The sequence below is a fragment of the Hyla sarda genome, chromosome 5 (assembly GCF_029499605.1).
Source record: "Hyla sarda isolate aHylSar1 chromosome 5, aHylSar1.hap1, whole genome shotgun sequence".
In the NCBI taxonomy this organism is placed as follows: domain Eukaryota; kingdom Metazoa; phylum Chordata; class Amphibia; order Anura; family Hylidae; genus Hyla; species Hyla sarda.
This window is the reverse complement of record NC_079193.1, coordinates 286,153,017-286,172,121: the sequence shown is the minus strand read 5'-3', so window position 1 is coordinate 286,172,121 and position 19,105 is coordinate 286,153,017. Positions and strand designations below refer to the sequence as shown.

Sequence of the window (19,105 nt, the reverse complement as noted above, 5' to 3'; positions counted from 1 at the left end):
GCACCTTGATATCATTATAATATAGTTTTTCACCTCAGACAACTTAAGATAATATATACCATTAGAAGATATTATTGAACAAGCATTCAAAGCTATCCATGAAAACTTCAATAAATAAAAATATGTCCATTCTACCTCCATCTTTTTCATGTTATTAAAGGAAAACTGTCAGAGGGTTCACCCACACTAAACCCAATATACTGGGTTACAGTGTGGGTGAACAGGATTCTAAGGAGGGGTTACTTAATTAATTCGGTCCACTGGCTGACGACATATTTTCTTGTAAAGTTCCTGTATTTCATCCATGGCTAGCGCTTTGAAGGTGTTGCCCCTGTCGGCTTGTTGCCTCTGCCTCCCAAGTGAAGGTCCAAAGCCCGCCCCTGCTTTCAACTTCTTCAATATCTTCAACCCCACGAATCACAGGTCATGAGAGCGCAGTGCTCTGTCTGCAGAGCACATGTGCCGGAAGATTTCAAACAGCTCTCACATCCTGATGATGAGAGGGCTCTAGGAGAGCATTCTGCTGGGTGAAATCTTCTGGCGCATGAGCTCTGCAGACAGAGCGCTGCACTCACGTGACCTGTGACTCAAGGTCACTAGGACATGGAGTTGAAGATAATGAATATGCTAATAGCAGGGCAGTCTTAGGACCTTCACTCCGGGAAGCAAAGATGGCGAGCCGGTGGGTGCAACACCTTTAAAGCGCTAGCCATGGATGAAATACAGGAAGTTTACAAGCATATATCTTGGCAGCCAGTGGACCAAAATAAGTAAGTGACCCAGTATATTGGGTCTAGTGTGGGTGAACCTGGCTGTCATTTTTCCTTTAAGCACAATTCACTACTATATTATAATCAATTTGTTACTGCCATGCATATAAATAATCATTCAGTCCATACACACACACACATATATATATATATATATATATATATATTTCTACTTTTACGTTAACATGACTTCTCTTAAAAGGAAAGTCTGATGATTGACATTGATGGTACATATGTTAGCACACTTCTACAAAGGAAAAAGGGATCTCTGGATTCACATTGTGCCGCACTAATATGGCCTGTGATATGCAAAAATAAAAATGTGCAGAAGTCTACAAAAACAATCAAGCATGTAGATACTCTGGTTTAGAAAAAACCACAGAAAAACCCCAGTCCTTGCTTCCTATATTGACTCCAGATAACTTTTCCCTGTTTATATACATAAATATAATTTGTATAAAACATAAAGCAACAAACCACCAAAACAAAAATGATTATAATATGGTTAGAAAAATCTATATGTAAGGTATATAAATTACTTTGGTGTAGGGCTTCCTATATGGCCTCCAGAACAATTGGATAAACACAAAATACTATGGAGTCATTCAGAGAAAGTTTAAAACATTAGAATGCTTATTGCTTAATTTAAAATACATATTTCATAGTGATAAAAACATGTGAGGAAAAAGGGAGAGAACAGCTCCACTGAGGGAGACTAAACAAAGGGGCGACACTACCTGCTCATGTGTGTAAACAATGGAATAACAATAAATAAAGTGTATGTGGAGTTCAATCCTTTAAAAGTGCATAACTTAGGGGTTAACACCTCCAAACGTGCAGTAAACAGATGGACATAACCTTACATACTAAAAAACGTGTACTTTAAATGAAGTAATAAACATTCTTATGTTTTAAACTTTATTTGAATGACTCCATAGTATTTTGTGTTTATATAAATATCATTTGTAATATTTTTCACTTCTGCCAAAAAATACATAAACCACAGGAGTTTCTAAAATACGTTCAGTTCATCTGTACTTACTGTAGTTTTTCATGCACTAAATGTTCTCAACATTTACAAAAAACAATACTAAACCAGACTAGTGTTTCATTTTATTGTATCAAAAGGATCACGGCACTCTTTTTCTTTATTTTAATTACCTCAGATTTAGGGATAAATATTTCTGCTTAAATTGTGGTTAAATTCTGGAAGCATCTTATTTAAATTCTACTTGCAATAAGCTGGAAAACATGGCGAGCATTATGAGGTTACGCGGAACTCTGGCAAAGAATTACACATTAACTGATGTGATGTGAATCAAAAGCTGCTTTTTAAATCAGATATTATTTAAATAAAAGCTTGCATTTACTTTTATCCCTTAAAAGCACCACATGGCCACGCTATCAAAGCCGCAAACTGTTCATCAGTTTAAAATATATCTTTACAATTCCCCCAGGCTGCAGAGATTGAAGTTGATGAAAATGGAACTTTGGACTTGAGTATGAAGAAGAATCGACTCCACGACAAGGCCGGTACTTTAGGCTCTTCCAATCCCATACTATCGCCTCCAGCATCTTCTCCTTTTAAAACTAGTAGCCTTTTGGTCAATGCTGCCTTCTACAAAGCCCTTTGTGAAAAGGAGGGTTGGGATACCCCAATTAACTACAGCAAGGTTCATGGTAAAGACGGAGAGGACCTTGAGGTACAGTATCTATGTGCTTATCTTACAATATCAAAATGTGACTCACATATCATGGTAAAGTAACCATATTATAAGTGAATAAAAATAACCCTTTACTGAGTAAATAACCTTCATGTAGCAACTGTCCTATATTCAGTGCCAGCAATGTGTAGTCCAGGAAACCCTCCTCCTCAGTATTGTGATATAACCCTGCCAAGAGATCTGTGCAGAACATAGTGAATACAGCATAATATTCCATAATCGGGTGATGATATTGTCTCTTGCGATTGTCAGCACAGCCAGATAGCTTCTAACATTCTTCTTCTCATTTCTGCCTTAAGTGCATGTCCTCTTTTATACAGTAATCGGTACAAAATAACAGAACTGCAGTTAAGGGCAAATCTTTGCTACCATTATTACAATTTTATCAGTGTGAAGTATCCTAGGCAAGCAAATTTATATAACACATACAAACTAAAGAGTCAGTGTTGAAGCTAGCTACCATTACTGAAACCACTCAGATAAAATATAATTTGTAGTTATGGCTGAAAATTAACTGCAAGAAGTACAAGTTAAAAATGATACCTGAAAAATCATCTTATTTTATTTAGAAATACAATATTTCATTGAAAATTCACCACATGCATAGATTGCCAATGAACAGATATCTGTAGGATTGTCTTAAATGGGCATTGTCAGATACAAAAAACTTTTGATATGTTGTAAAGCATGCAAACCCAATACATTTAGCAATTGCTTTCATTAGAAAATTATCAGTATTTCATACTGAAAAAGCCAGTCAAACAACTTCCCCCTCTGCCTGCTTGGACACATACTAGTCCTGCTGTGTCCATGCATCCTCACCTATGTCATGGACACACTTCCTTAATTGACAGCTGTGAGTGCAGGGCTCACAGCTGGAGGAAAAATCCACCCACTGTCAGCTTGTGTCCCGCTACTGTCAGTGAGGACAAGCTGGGAGTTGTAGTTTTTCTAATGCTAGTAGAGATGTGAGCAGACAGCATACTGAGGGAGGGGGCGGAGACATGCACAGTGAGGCCACGCCCCCTCCATTTGAGAGGAATTCAGACTAGTGAGCTAAACTTAAAATGTAATTAAAAAAATAATAAAGGTGCTAGACACTAGTGTTGAGCGGCATAGGCCATATTCGAATTCGCGAATATTCGCGAATATATGGACGAATATTCGTCATATATTCGCGAATATTCGCATATTCGTTATATCCTCGTTTTATTTTCGCACACGCGAAAATTCGCGTATGCGAACATTTACAGATGTGAAAATTAGCATATACAAAATTAGCATAAGGTAAAATTCGCATATACGAAAATTCGCATATGCTAATTTTCGCATATGCGAATTTTCGCACGCCAGTCTCACACAGTAGTATTAGAGCCTTCTTTACACCACACAAGCTGGAAGCAGAGAGGGGTGATCACTGTGATGTGTACTGTGAAGAAAAAAAAAAAAAAAAAACGAATATTCGTAATTACGAATATATAGCGCTATATTCGCGAAATTCGCGAATTCGCGAATATGCGATATTCGCGAATAATATTCGAATTGCGAATATTCGCGAGCAACACTACTAGACACATAAAAATTAGATGTACATGGTCAGGATTAGGTACTGAGTGATATATTTGAAAAAATGTTTTCTGTTGAATTTGACGGGTACACTTTAACCCCTTAAGGACACATGACGTACTGGAACGTCATGTGTCCGCTCCCGATCTATAACGCGGGGCCACGGCATGGCCCCGCATCATACCGGGTCGGGCCCGGCCTCTAACAACGGCCAGGACCCGTGGCTAATAGCGCGCAGCATTGATCGCAGTGCCGTTCGCTATTAACCCTTTAGACACGGCGTTCAAAGTTGAACGCCACGTCTAAAGTGAAAGTGAAAGCATGCTGGTTAGCTCAGGGAGCTTTTCGGGATAGCCGCGGTGAAATCGCGGCATCCCGAACAGCTTACAGGACAGCCGGAGGGTCCCTACCTGCCTCCTCGCTGTCCGAGATCCAGGCATGAGCAGTCAAGCGGCAGAATCATCGATCACTGGTTTCTTATGAGAAACCAGCGATCAATGAAAAATATCAGTGTGTGCAGTGTTATAGGTCCCTATGGGAGCTATAACACTGCAAAAAAAGTGAAAAAAAAGTGAATAAAGATCATTTAACTCCTCCCCTATTAAAAGTTTGAATCATTCCCCTTTTCCCATAAAAAAAACACAGTGTAAATAAAAATAAAAACATATATGGTATCGCCGTGTGCGGAAATGTCTGAACTATAAAAATATATCATTAATTAAACCGCACGGTCAATGGCGTACGCACAAAAAAATTCCAAAGTCCAAAATAGCGCATTTTTGGTCACTTTTTATGTCATGAAAAAATGAATAAAGAGCGATCAATAAATCCTATCAATGCAAAAATGGTACCCTTAAAAACTTCAGATCACGGCGCAAAAAATGAGCCCTCATACTGCCCCATATGCTGAAAAATAAAAAAGTTATAGGGGTCAGAAAGGACAATTTTAAACGTATAAATTTTCCTGCATAAAGTTATGATTTTTTCCAGAAGTTCTACAAAGTCAAACCTATATAAGTAGGGTATCATTTTAATCGTATGAACCTACAGAATAAAGATAAGGTGTAATTTTTACCGAAAAATGTACTACATAGAAACGGAAGCCCCCAAAATTTACAAAACCACGTTTTTTTTTTTTCTATTTTGTCTCACAATGGTTTATCTTTCCGCTTCACCGTAGATTTTTGGGCAAAATGACTGACGTCATTACAAATAAGAATTGGTGGTGCAAAAAATAAGCAATCATATGGATTTTTAGGTGCAAAAACGGAAAAAAAAACGGTCCTTAAGGGATTAAAGGCGGATTCCTGACTCGCAAAGTTATCCCTGGTCCACAGGATAGGGGGTAATAAGCTGATCATTGGGGGTCCAACTGCTGAGACCCCTCACTGATTACTAGAAAAATTACTGCCCCCCAAGTGAATAGAATACACTCTTCATTCTCTATGGGGCTTTCCTTCATTCTTGTGATCAGTGAGGGTCCCAGCTTGTTATTCCCCATCCTGTGGAAAGGGCAACTTTGTGAGTTGGGAATACCTCTTTATTATGTGGATCCTTGATAGTAGCTTTAAAATATATGCATTGATGATCTTTGATTCTAAACTTAGAGTATTTAGTTCACCGCCTAGTGTTTTGATATGTTTACATAACCCTTCTTTGATTTAAACTATCCAAAGTGTGGTGCATTATCCTTTACAGTACTTCGGATAGTCTGGCGTTTATCTGTAATCTGTAATATTGAAATGGCGAAAGTGAATTGAAACAAGGAAATCCAGAGTTCTCCAGCCTGTGGTTCTTCAGCTATACTGAAATGAAAACTCCCAGTATAACCTGACAGATTCGTAATTTCAGAACAGCTAGAGAGAAACTGATTGGGGACCCCTCAGAAGAACAATTTATTTTTATATACAACTTTTAGAATCATATTAGTAATTTTATTTTATTTCTTTTACTTCTGTGACCACTACTAGCAGAATATATCTTACCACCAATTCACAAAGGTACCCCTCATTTAAAAAAAAAAAAAAAAAAAAAATGAATGGCATGTGGGTTTGGCACCTAGATTATAACCAATAGCTCAAATGAAGGTGCAGAAGTGCTCATCTGAATGCTTCCCCCCTTTATTGCTGATCGGGTCTGTTCGGGGAACAAAACTTGTGGTGCACATGTTGATGATAGAAGCCCCATAGACTTATCTATTCTTCTTTAAATGATAGGTAAACTGTAATCCTGTATGTTTATCCTGTAACCCAGACTTAAATAGAGTCAGCAGTATTTGTCAGGTCACATGGAAAACATATATTTTATGAGTTAAATAATCTCCATGACTACAGAATGTCCTGTATAACATAACATAACATCTAAAATACAGTAGGTTCAGTGCAGTAATATACTGCATATATAAAAATGTATAATAGAGGCAACTACAGGATGACATAGGAGCGCTTGTTACTAATGAATTCAACTGCAGCTTAGTAAATCCATGTTGGATGAAATATATCAATATTTTTGTCCCTTTCTACTTTCGGGTAAATTCTAAACAATGAGGTTTTATATGTGGTCTTTTGTTCGTTGCACCAGTTCTTACACACAACAGTTGCTTAATTTGGGTGGCAATTTACAGAAAATATTGTCTATATGTCTCTGTGAAATAGCCTGTCCAGATGCCCTCTAACAAACAAAAACAAAAAAAGAATGGATTTGGACTAGGCTCAAAATCTCTACAAAATCCTTGATAAATAAATAGGGCTGTTAGTTTAGTTGAAACTGTCAGTTCTCCAACAATTTCAAGGCTTAAAAAAATGTTAAAAGTGCCAGATGCCATTAACTGTTATCCATTTTACCACTATGTTCTGGTCTTTGCTGAAATCGCTGTAAACTTCCATCTGCATATTAATGGAATTTAAACTATTCCTCCCTCTCTCTCTCTCTCTCTCGTTCTGTCCTTTTTGACTAACCATCAGGCATATTAACAAAAACACCTACAAAATGTCACTGTCACCAGTTCTATTTATATTAAGAAGACAAATCTAAATATTACATTAATATACAATCTTTCAGTGGTAGACCACTGACACAGAACATTGAGAACTCTTACATAAATTGTTAACCACATCATCTTGTAGGTAATACTAGAAGAGAAAGGAAGAGAAAAATGTCCTAATAGGTCATAACATCTCCCTGGATAGCTTGTGCTTACAGCTATGGGCTCAATTTTAATTTATCTTAAAGGGGGTATCTCACTTCGAAAACCCTTTTCTACTTGACCTATTGGAGCGTGTAGATGACACAGAAAGGGGCCCCCTACTTGGGAGCTTACACCTATGCACCACAGGGTAGAGCCGCTAATAAATAGTGACTCTTGCTCTGTTGCTGCCATCTTCTACTCCTTAAGCTCAAAGAGTCCTTTTTACTGGGGAATGCAACAGTCATTGTTAGCGGAGTCATGCGACCATGATGACAGTATTAATAGGAAAATCATAGTAGAATGAATAGTGTTTATTTTAATGTTACAAATAATTAAGCAGTCTTATGGTACTTTTAGTGTGGGTACATTGGCACCATTAATATGGACCCCATCTTGGCCAGTGATTGGCTGAGCAGGCAGTCACTTCAATTTAGCAACAGTGCATCTCCGAAGAGCTGGGGCTTGTACAGGAGATCCCTTGGGAACCCCAGTGATCAGACATCCCCAACCCCCGGGGATCAGACACTTATTCCCCATTCTTCGGATTTGCGATACGTTTTTACAAAATGCAAATACACTTTAATAACTGGTGCAAGAGTCATAACTGTATTTCTTTCTAGGAGCACCGCTATGCCTGCCCAAATCCCACTCATCTCCTCCTTCTCCTAGGTCAGGCATGGCTATAGCATTAGGTTTGTGGGGTTCTAGTGGGCATAGCATTGCTCCTAGACATAAAATCTCACCCCCAGTGCACCAAAAAGCTTACTTGAATATTGAATAAAAACATTTTCTGGACAATGATCCAGTAATATTAAAGGTAGAATTCATTATACATCAACATCCTATATTCAGCAATAACAGCAAAAATAATTAAATTTAACCAAAGCTGGTGATAGACACCTTTTACCTGCTGCAGAACTTTAATAACATGCTCTACCAAAGGTTTAAACGTGCTTTTGCAAAAGAAACATGCATCACTGCTCCATATGGGAACTGCTGGGAATAGCCGAGTACAGTGTAAAGCTATATTCTCCAGCTCCCAAAATGAATGAATAAAGAGAGGCAGTGTGTGCTCTATTGTCAGGAGAGACTGCTCCATTCTCAGAGGAGACTCGGTCCCCATTCTCCGGGGTTACTTGGTCCCAATTCTTGAGATCGCAGTTATCCCCTATCCTTAGGATTGGGGATACATTCTATTTATGGGAAAACCACTTAACATACTAATTGGTTACAAAATAATTGTTTATAATAATGTCCTTCAGAGTAGCAATCAAATTAAATTAAAATCACAGTCACATTAAATCACATTAGCTTATTGTTATGGCTAATTTGTTTTTGAATTTCCTATTTACCATCATGTATTTTTTCAATTGGTCATGAATTAATTGTCTTATTAGTTCCCTGTCACATGGACTTTATATAGGTCAGAAAATTAACCTCAGATGTTAAAGAGAATCTGCCAGGTCCCTAGGGCCTCACACAATGGACCTGACAGGTGAGAAGAACAGCATTTAGACATTGTTCTTCTCAGCTTTCGTTGCACTCTAACTGTCAATTAAAGGGATACTCCCACCCTAGACATCTTATCCCCTATCCAAAGGATAGGGGATAAGATGTCTGATCGCGGGGGTCCCGCCGCTGGGGACCCCCGCAATGTTGCATGCGGCACCCACCTGTTTCTTGTCCGGAAGCGTTGGAGGGTCGCGACCACGGGAACGGAAGTCCGTGACGCCAGGACTCCTCCCCCGTGTGACATCCCCGTGTGACTCCTCCCCAGCGACGGGACCCCCGCAATCAAACATCTTATCCCCTATCCTTTGGATAGGGGATAAGATGTCTAGGGTGGGAGTAGCCCTTTAAGCCTGTACTGGTGGGAGAAGGATGCCTCAAGCATAACTTGGAGCCCCTGTGATGTCTCCCTACAGTTGGATACCAGTCACTGGGGGAACTACTCAAAAGTTTAGTGATATGAGACATCACATAGAGCTAAGGAGAACAGTGTTGGAACGTTGAACTCTAACTACAAAAGCATGAGTATTGTTCCGGCTCCATGCAGCCCCACTTAGTGTGAACTATCTCGCACATGAAATCAAATCGAAACAAATATAAGGATAGTGCTGAATAAAATTTTGCTTTTGATATAATAATGGTAAAAATGTCACACCAATAGCATGTGCGAACACACTTAACAGGCTTATCTAGAATACCTGAGTTGTGGCTCAGGATTTACACAAGGTATTATGTAGACGGTGGTTAAGCACTACATAATATAGTCCATATTTACACGTGGAAGAAATATATATAGAGCAATCACAAGAGTCCAGTCTTCAAGGCGTTTCTGTCAGTAAATGGGCACTGACGTCATCAGGAGGGCTGCGGACTATTAAACCATATAATGCAATATGAATAATAACTGTTCCTGCAGGAGGATAATTGTAACCTGCAAGGAAAACAATGAAAACTTGTGTAGCCTGTAAGAAAATAGTGAGGACTTGTTTCCTGCACAAACTCGAGAGGTATTGCCTCCCTGCGAGCGGTGTGCTCCAAGAAATTGTGCCTGTAAAAGAAACAATAGCCAATGCTGTACTCAACTCATTACAAACCGGTTAAAAGAGTGTTTATACAGCCGTGATTGAGACGCCTTGTTCTCAAGATATGTGTGTGTCCTGAAGGTTGGACCCACATCTATCAGATATTTAAGGCTTATCTTGAGTTAGGAATACCCATTTTAATATTGGGAACAGTATGCGAGCACTATGCTTGGCACATTTATCTGAAATATACGGTGGGCCATACTGTTGCTGAATTGACTGCTGAAAAAAGAAAGAAGCAATCTGATTGTTTATACGGGAGGGTGTAGACGAGCATAATGATGTCATCACACCTGCTATGCTGGAGACCGGCCTCTCATAGGCCTAAAGTGGGCTGTGGCCTATAATGCTGAGAGGGGGAATGGAGGCAATTGCTCCTGAGCTCTACAGCTGTTTTCAACCCCATCTATGTCTAACTCATTGGATACTGTATTACTGATTTTTATACTGTACTGAACTATTGATTCATTATTCCTAACATATCTGTTAGACTTCTCTTTGAACGTAAATAAGCTACATTTTTTGTCTGTGTATGCTTTGTTGGAAACACTGTTCTGTATTTCGAATTTTCACAAACTGAATTCTGTAAAGTATAATTTTATTGCTTTTATGGTAGAATAAATAAATAAAGGGATGTCTGGCACCACAAACTTTTCTATATGGGCTAAGGCTGGCAAAATTTTTTAAAATAATACTCACTGCCCTGATCCCCTTCAATATCAGTACCTGCGGCGCCCAGTCCTTTCTGAGTAGTGCTTCCCACTTTCTTCTTAAAATCATATATATATACACACATATATATATTATATATATATATATATACATATATGGATACATATGGATATATATACATATATATATATATATATATATATATATATATATATAGAAAGGATTCCTCCTTGGGGATTAGCTCTGGGATCGTCCTGGTCACTTGCCACGGGACACGTTCCTCACAATAACACCACAGACCACAGTTCCGCATACAAGTCTGGCTCCTCGCCAGCTTTATTTCCACAGGTTGCAGGTAAAACAAAACATAGACAGGAACAAAATAAAGTCCTAGACAGTCTGGTCACTGACCACACATATCAGCATGCCCTGACTACAAACTGGTGAGCTACCCTCAGCCAGTTAAACAAGTGATTCCTGCAACCTGTTACTCACAGTTCACACCACTTCTTGGACCACTCACAGCGCCTTCTACGTGTTACCTAAACAGGGTCCGTTTGTCTCCCCCTCTAACAGCCAGCATACTGTTTCCCAGGGAGAGCCCCAACTATTCTGTTTCTTTTAAACACACTTTCCCTTCCTGATACCTCATTAATCAGGCCACAGGTGGATTCTCCAGAGTTATCAAGGGAAATACACCCTTTCCTTGCCACACTGCCACAATATATATATATATATATATATACACAGGGTGGGCCATTTATATGGAAACACCTTTATATGGATACACCCAGTCCTTTCTGAGAAGTGCTTCCCACTTTCTTCTTAAAATATATATATATATATATTTATATACACTGTGGATATACATATATATATATATATATATATATATATATATAGCAACAAAAGAATGCAGCAGCACACTGCCAGCACAAGGATATAGGTGAAACATGAACATGCAGATAAAACATGGAGAGCTATACAGCTATGGTGTAATAGATGCAAATGTGAAATTATGAGATAGTGAGGCACTTAACTCGCAAGTTTGTCTCCACCGGCGGTCAAATAGCTTGGACCGTCCCACCGTGACAAGCTATTTGACCGCCGGCGGAGACAAATTTGCGAGCTAAGTGCCTCACTATCTCATAGTTTCACATTTGCATCTATTTTGGTATTAACTAAAGTGCTGGCTGACTTATTCTTTGTCTATATATATATATATATATATCTATCTATATATATATATATATATATATATATATATATATATATACAGGGTGGGCCATTTATATGGATACACCTTAATAAAATCGCAATGGTTGGTGATATTAACTTCCTGTTTGTGGAACATTAGTATATGTGAGGGGGGAAACTTTTCAAGATGGGTGGAGACCATGGCGGCCATTTTGAATCCAACTTTTGTTTTTTCAATAGTAAGAGGGTCATGTGACACATCAAACTTATTAGGAATTTGACAAGAAAAACAATGATGTGTTTGGTTTTAACATAACTTTATTTTTTCATGAGTTATTTACAAGTTTCTGACCACTTATAAAATGTGTTCAATGTGCTGCCCATTGTGTTGGATTGTCAATGCAACCCTCTTCTCCCACTCTTCACACACTGATAGCAACACCTCAGGAGAAATGCTAGCACAGGATTCCAGTATCCGGTATAGTATAGTTTCAGGTGCTGCAGAATGGGCAAAACAAAAATTGGAACAGGACCCTCAGTTTACGCAGAAGATTTTGTTCAGTGAGGAGGCAAACTTTTATGTGAATTGTGAAGTTAACAAACAAAACCACCGCTATTGGTCTGACACTAACCCGCATTGGATAGATCCCTCCAAGACTGTTGGAACACAAAAATTGATGGTATGGTGTGGTATATGGGGTACAGAAATAGTGGGCCCGTTTTTCATCAATGGAAACCTCAAGGCCACTGGATATGCGAAATTGCTACATGATGATGTTTTTCCCTCTTTATGCACTGAAGCTGGCACATTCCCTGAGTTTTTCCAGCAAGATGGTGCGCCACCACATTATGGGTGTCAGGTCCGAGCATTCCTAGATGAACAGTTTCCTGGAAAGTGGATTGGTCGTCGTGGGCCAGTTGAATGGCCCCCAAGGTCTCCCGATCTTACCCCCTTAGACTTTTATCTTTGGGGTCATCTGAAGGCAATTGTCTATGCTGTGAAGATAAGAGATGTGCAGAACCTGAAACTACGGATACTGGAAGCCTGTGCTAGCATTTCTCCTGCGGTGTTGCTATCAGTGTGTGAAGAGTGGGAGAAGAGGGTTGCATTGACAATCCAACACAATGGGCAGCACATTGAACACATTTTATAAGTGGTCAGAAACTTGTAAATAACTCATGAAAGAATAAAGTTATGTTAAAACCAAGCACATCATTGTTTTTCTTGTGAAATTCCCAATAAGATTGATGTGTCACATGATCCTCTTCCTATTGAAAAAACAAAAGTTGGATTCAAAATGGCCAACTTCAAAATGGCCACCATGGTCACCACCCATCTTGAAAAGTTTATTCAACATCAAACTGATGTTTTTGGCCAGCTTTAAGATTGTCATACACCTAAGGAAGCTGGTAGGCAAACATTTGGCGGACAGCTATTTCCCTTGCACCTCCGCAGATTATTTATGTTACAAGACTCTAATTTCCTCCCGACATCTGATGTCTGGAAACAGTCATGTAGTGCCCATACATATTAAATTGTAGGTGGATCAAACTAAAATAATCAGAATCAACCTATATTATTGAAACACTGTGGTCGCCTGTGGCTTTTCAGCTGCTGAAAATGTACAACTCCCAGCATGCCATACAGCCTGGTGCCTTTAAAGGGGTACTCCAGTGGAAAACGTTTCATTTATTTATTTTTTTAAATCAACCTGTACCAGAAAGTTAAACAGATTTGTAAATTACTTCTATCAAAAAAATCTTAATCATTCCAGTACTTATTAGTTGCTGAATACTACAGAGGAAATTATTTTCTTTTTGGAACACCGAGCTCTCTGCTGGATCACGAGCACAGTGCTCTCTGCTGACATCTCTGTCCATTTTAAGAACTGAGTAGGAGAAAATCCCCATAGCAAACATATGCTGCTCTGGACACTTCCTAAAATGGACAGAGATGTCAGCAGAGAGCACTGTGCTCATGATGTCAGCAGAGAGCTCTGTGTTCCAAAAAGAAAATAATTTCCTCTGTAGTATTCAGCAGCTAATTAGTACTGGAAGGATTAAGATTTTTTAATAGAAGTAATTCACAAATCTGTTTTACTTTCTGGTACCAGTTGATTGAAAAATAAAAAAAAATGTTTTCCACCGGAGTACCCCTTTAACTGATGAGGCTTGTATAAATATTGCCGGGACTTGATAAAGTCTTTGCGAGTTTAAACATCTGCTTAGGTTGCGGGTAATCCTGCTTTTCCTGTGCCATTATGTCATAATCTGAAATGAAAAGTTCATTCATTCAGTTCAGTACATCCATTTTTATAGCAAATGTCATCCTGTAAATATGAAATTTGGGGCCTGGCTATTCATTAACATCATGATAAATGTGCAGAACAATGATTTCCCCTATGTAACATTTGCTTAGCATTTTATTTTTAAGTACAAAAGTTATTTATGTGCTATAGCTTTGTTTTAATTTTAATCATTAAAAACACCTACTCAACACACAAAACAACAGATGGCAGACTTTACTTTTTTATTGATAAATAACCAGAAAGGTCAACGTGGAGATAAAGACTTGTTTTTAAGCTTATGTGGCAGGGCAATAAAGACCTGAGACCTGACTTTGTTATGATTTGAAAACCAGAAAAATACTGAAGATTAGTCCATGTCATTTCTATTCATCAAGAAGAAAAAATGTGGTCTCAAAAAGCAGGAGATGCTCAACCCCAAATAAAATTGTACATTTATACTGGGGGAGCAGATCCTGCCCTTATGGCCCATTGCTAATTGTGATCCCCAGCATAAAAATGCCTACAATGGAGGATGCCTGCAGCAGACTACAAGTGCCACAATGGCATCCTACACCAGATGAAAGGTGTAGATGTGTAAAATATAGAGTAATACAGTGATCCCTCAACTTACAATGGCCTCAACATACAATAGTTTCAACATACAATGGTCTTTTCTGGACCATCGTAACTTGAAACCAGACTCAACATACAATACTACGGACAGTCCAGATCTGTGAAACGTGTCAATGAACTGACCAATCAGAATGGGCATTTTACTCACAAATCACCTCTATTACTGAAGTACATGCACTAAATGTGCTGTCTGGTAGCGCCCCCTACAGTACAGGAAGGAACTACAAGTTCCATACTACTCCTTACCTGTGCCAGGGTTAGCTGCTCCTTTGGACACCAAGTAAGAGTGGCTCCATTTGGGACACTGTGTGTTCTGTATAGGACCCTGAAGAAGCTCCTGTCCTCTACATAAACCATTGTTTCCCAACCAGGGCGCCTCCAGCTGTTGCAAAACTACAACTCCCAGCATGACCGGACAGCCAACGGCTGTCCGGGCATGCTGGGAGTTGTAGTTTTGCAACAGCTGGAGGCACCCTGGTTGGGAAACACTTACATAGACAGTGATTACAGCTCCCAGCAGATCTGTATTACTTTTATATGTAAGGACTTGCTTTATCTATATTAGTTATCTACTTATTTTTCTTTAATCCTCACTTTTTCCTATTTTTGGATGACATTTTGGTGGCTTTAGAACCAATTACCAGGTTTCCATAGAGTTCTGGTCTCAACATACAATGATTTCAACATACAATAGTCGTCCTGGAACCAATTAATTTTGTAACTTGAGGGACCACTGTACATAAATTTAGGTGCACTACTGTGGTAGATGTAAACAGTGACATGGTTAACCCTCAAACTGATGTTAAAATATAGACATTAGCCAGTATATCCTTATATGAAGGACATACCAGAGCCCACACACTAGTGTTGAGCGGCATAGGCCATATTCGAATGCATGAATATTCGCGAATATATGGACGAATATTCGTCATATATGCGCAAAATTTGCATATTCGCAATATTCGCGCTTTATTTTCGCATATGCGTGCGAAAATTCACGTATGCGAAAATTAACATTTGCGAAAATGTACATATCCAAAAATTTGCATAAGCGAAAATTCGTATATGCGAAAATTAGCCCGCCAGTCTCACACAGTAGTATTAGAGCCTTCTTTACACCACACAAGCTGGAAGCAGAGAGGGATGATCACTGTGATGTGTACTGTGATAAAAAAAATAAATAAAAAAAATAAAAAAAAACAATATTCGTAATTACGAATATATAGTGCTATATTCGCGAGCAACACTACCACACACCAACGCCAAGCTTTCTCAAGTGGTTTGCGGGCTCAGTTATGTCCTTCATATAAGGATATACTGGCTAGTGTTTCAATTTTAACATCAGTTTGAGGGTTAACCATATGTCACTGTTTACATCTACCACAGTAGTGCACCTACATTTATGTATTGCTCATTTCTATTCATACTTAAAACATACCACAGCTAATTATTATGGATGGTTTTGGAAGTTTTTTTAAGCTTTAAATTCACTAGCACTTAAAATATACTCTGGTCAGAAGGTTAGACTGGGCCAAACTGTAGCCACACAGCCTCATTGCTTACTCAACAAGGGGTTTGAGGGTTAGCCTCTAGGGTGCCAGAGGAAGCGGAAGACAGTGAAACAGCCTGTTTCACGGTCACAGACAATTTTAACATGAACAATTGAAGGCTACATTTTAAATTGGGTAAGTTTTCTTTTTCCGTTTCTAAATTGAATCATACATTAAACTATTTTCACATTTAAGCACCCCCAGGATCTGTTTTTGCCACACTGAGATGCAATATTGTTATTGTTGAGGTTTGTCATCTATAGAATACATAATGGTGCCACCTGCATATCCTCTTGTGCCTAGTATAATATATTATCAAAAATTTTTTTTTTTTTTTAGCTGGATCCTGGGAGCTGCTCAGAAACCACAGAGGAAACCAAATTTTCTGGAGATGTCTCATTGCCGAGCCCGAAAGCCAAGTTTCATTCCAGAGACATGAAGAAAGAATTGATTACGTATGTGAATTATGTTCAATTTCCACTTTATCAACTAAATGATTTTTATTTATCATCTATCTTTGCATTTAGGTTCCATGCACACAGCAGAGCTGTATACGGACACCATGTACCATGTGCTGCCATATGATGTGCTGTTGGGTGCCATATATTGAAGGTATTCTGCCCTAAAAACAATACCTCAAGGGGAGAATACCTTAGTACAGCATTAAAGCATGTAATGGAGCATGCTGCAATATTTTTTTTTCTGCTGCATTTGTACAAGTCCAACAGAAAAAAAAAATAAAAAACTTTGTGTGCTTCTGTATCAGATCCAGTAAAGGCTCCATGCACTTCTATGCATGCCCTATTACAGTCCCATACAACAACACAGTCACATACATGAGGACTAATTGTCAACATTTTTCAAGCCCCTCCACAAAGAAAGCAATATTTTATTTTTGTGATGTATATTGGTTGTTTTTAGCAGACAAGTTGACTTTTTACACTGGTAAATATTTTGTTTGTTTTGTAAATGTTTTCCTACTAATGTCTTCTTAGTAAGTAATAGATGTAATAAGAGCAGTCTCCCATTTAGGGTCTCTTTTTATTAGGCAAAGTCGCTGCTGCAAAAAAAAGCACTACCTCTGGAAAATCTGGTTAGATGCATCACACAGACACCCGATTTATTTAGCTGTAGAAGAAATGACGCCAAACCGTCCACTTCCACAGTTATAACAGCTACCGGGGATCGTATTCTCCAAACTAGGCAAACCATTAGGCTAGGTTTCTACTTGCTTTTCATTTTTTTTTTTTTTTTGGGGGGGGGGGGGGGGGGGGGGGCGGCGGAAACGCCAGTGTTAGCTGTAAATCAATGAGAAATCGCAAGATTCTTTTTACACTTGGCGTTTTTAAGTTTGGTGTTTTTATTATCCTTTTGGTGTTTTTTCACTCTTTTTTGGCGTTTTTCAGCTCCTTGGCGGTTTTTGCAAAATCGCAGCATGTTGTGCCACTGGCGTTTTTTTCCTTGAAATCGTCAACGCCATGTGGTTTTTAACTTTGGCGTTTTTTCAGGTGGTTTTTATTCTCTTTTGAACTTCAAAAAAATCCCAAAAAGTGATGGAGATACCTTTTTTAATAAAATTTCGTAGGGTACCATTAAAAAAGTAATAAAAAAGATACAGTAGTGATGGAAAAAATTGTATTTAAGAAATATAACTTTTTTATAATAACATTTTTATAAATTTTTATAGACAGGGATCAATTTATGTGGGCGGGCAGGGCACAAAAAATATAGCGACAATAATAAAAAATGTAGTGTGTTTGTGTTTTTCACTTTTTATTCTTTATTTTTTAGGTGGTACTACTACTCCCAGCATGGAACACACACTGACAAATAGCCCTGGGTTCCGTTGCGATCCTTCTGTATAATGTAAAGAAGCGGCCAGACACTCTTCTCTGGTCCCCTGCACTGACGTATATATACACACCTATTCATATTTCCCTCAGAGAGCTGTGATTGGCCAGATGGTTCCAGCCAATCACAACTCTCTGTGGGAAATATGAATAGGAGTATATATACATCAGTGCAGGGGACCATAGAAGAGCAGCCGGCCGCATCTATACATTATACAGAAGGATCACAGCAGGTGTCTGGAGTGAAATCCGCTGTGATCTTTCCTTAACTGCAGGAACTACTGCTCCCAATATGGAACAGAGTATGCTCCATGATGGGAGTAGTAGTACCTGCAGTTAAGGAAAGATCACAGCGGGTGTCACTCCTGACACCCGCTGTGATCGTCCTTTCTATTCCAGAGATGTGGAGCGGCTCTATACAGCACTCACATCTCTGCACTCCGGCCAGTGATGTGAATACTCCGGCAAGTGATGTGAATAGAACATCACTCATTCATATTTCCCGCTGAGAGCGGTGATTGGCTGCCACCATCCACCCAATCCCCACTCTGGGCAGAAAATAGGAATGAGTGATGCTCTATTCACATCACTGGCCGGAGTACAGAGCAGAGATGCGAGGGCTGTATAGAGCCACTCTGCATCTCTGCTATATTATGGACGATCGCATCGGGCGATATGTCTATTAGTACAGGTACAACTACTTGCATCATGAAACAGTCTGTTCCATGCTGGGAGTAGTGGTACTACTTAAAAAAAATGCCAAAAAAGAGAGGAAAAAAAGTGAAACACACTTTATTAAAAATGAATTAAAATTTTGCTATAAAAAATATAAATTTAATTAAAGGGGTTCTCCGGTGCTAAAACATCTTATCCCCTATCCAAAGGATAGGGGATAAGATGCCTGATCGTGGGAGTCCCGCCGCTGGGGACCCCCGGGATCATGCACGCGGCACCCCTTTTGAATTCAGTCCCCGGAGCGTGTTCGCTCCGGGACTGATTACCGGCGACTACAGGGCGGGCGGCGTGTGACGTCACGCCTGCGCCGGCGTGTGACGTCAAGCTCCGCCCCTCAAAGCA

The 19,105-nt window shown here is 39.1% G+C and overlaps 1 protein-coding gene across 15 annotated transcripts in view; it reads left to right on the top strand.

Annotated features, from left to right (window-relative positions):
- The window catches only part of ST18 (ST18 C2H2C-type zinc finger transcription factor), a 445,260-nt gene that overhangs the window by 347,523 nt on the left and 78,632 nt on the right, over positions 1–19,105 (top strand). For 13 of the 15 annotated variants that reach the window (XR_008844231.1, XR_008844230.1, XM_056521907.1 and 10 more), the window contains exons 12-13: positions 2,228–2,473; positions 16,518–16,633. Coding sequence is in view for 13 of the 15 variants with exons in the window: in XM_056521907.1 (XP_056377882.1) it covers positions 2,228–2,473; positions 16,518–16,633 (362 nt within the window). In the remaining 2 variants the exon portion in view is untranslated. The remainder of the gene's footprint in view (positions 1–2,227; positions 2,474–16,517; positions 16,634–19,105) is intronic. The other 2 variants (XM_056521908.1, XM_056521909.1) reach the window with 1 other exon arrangement.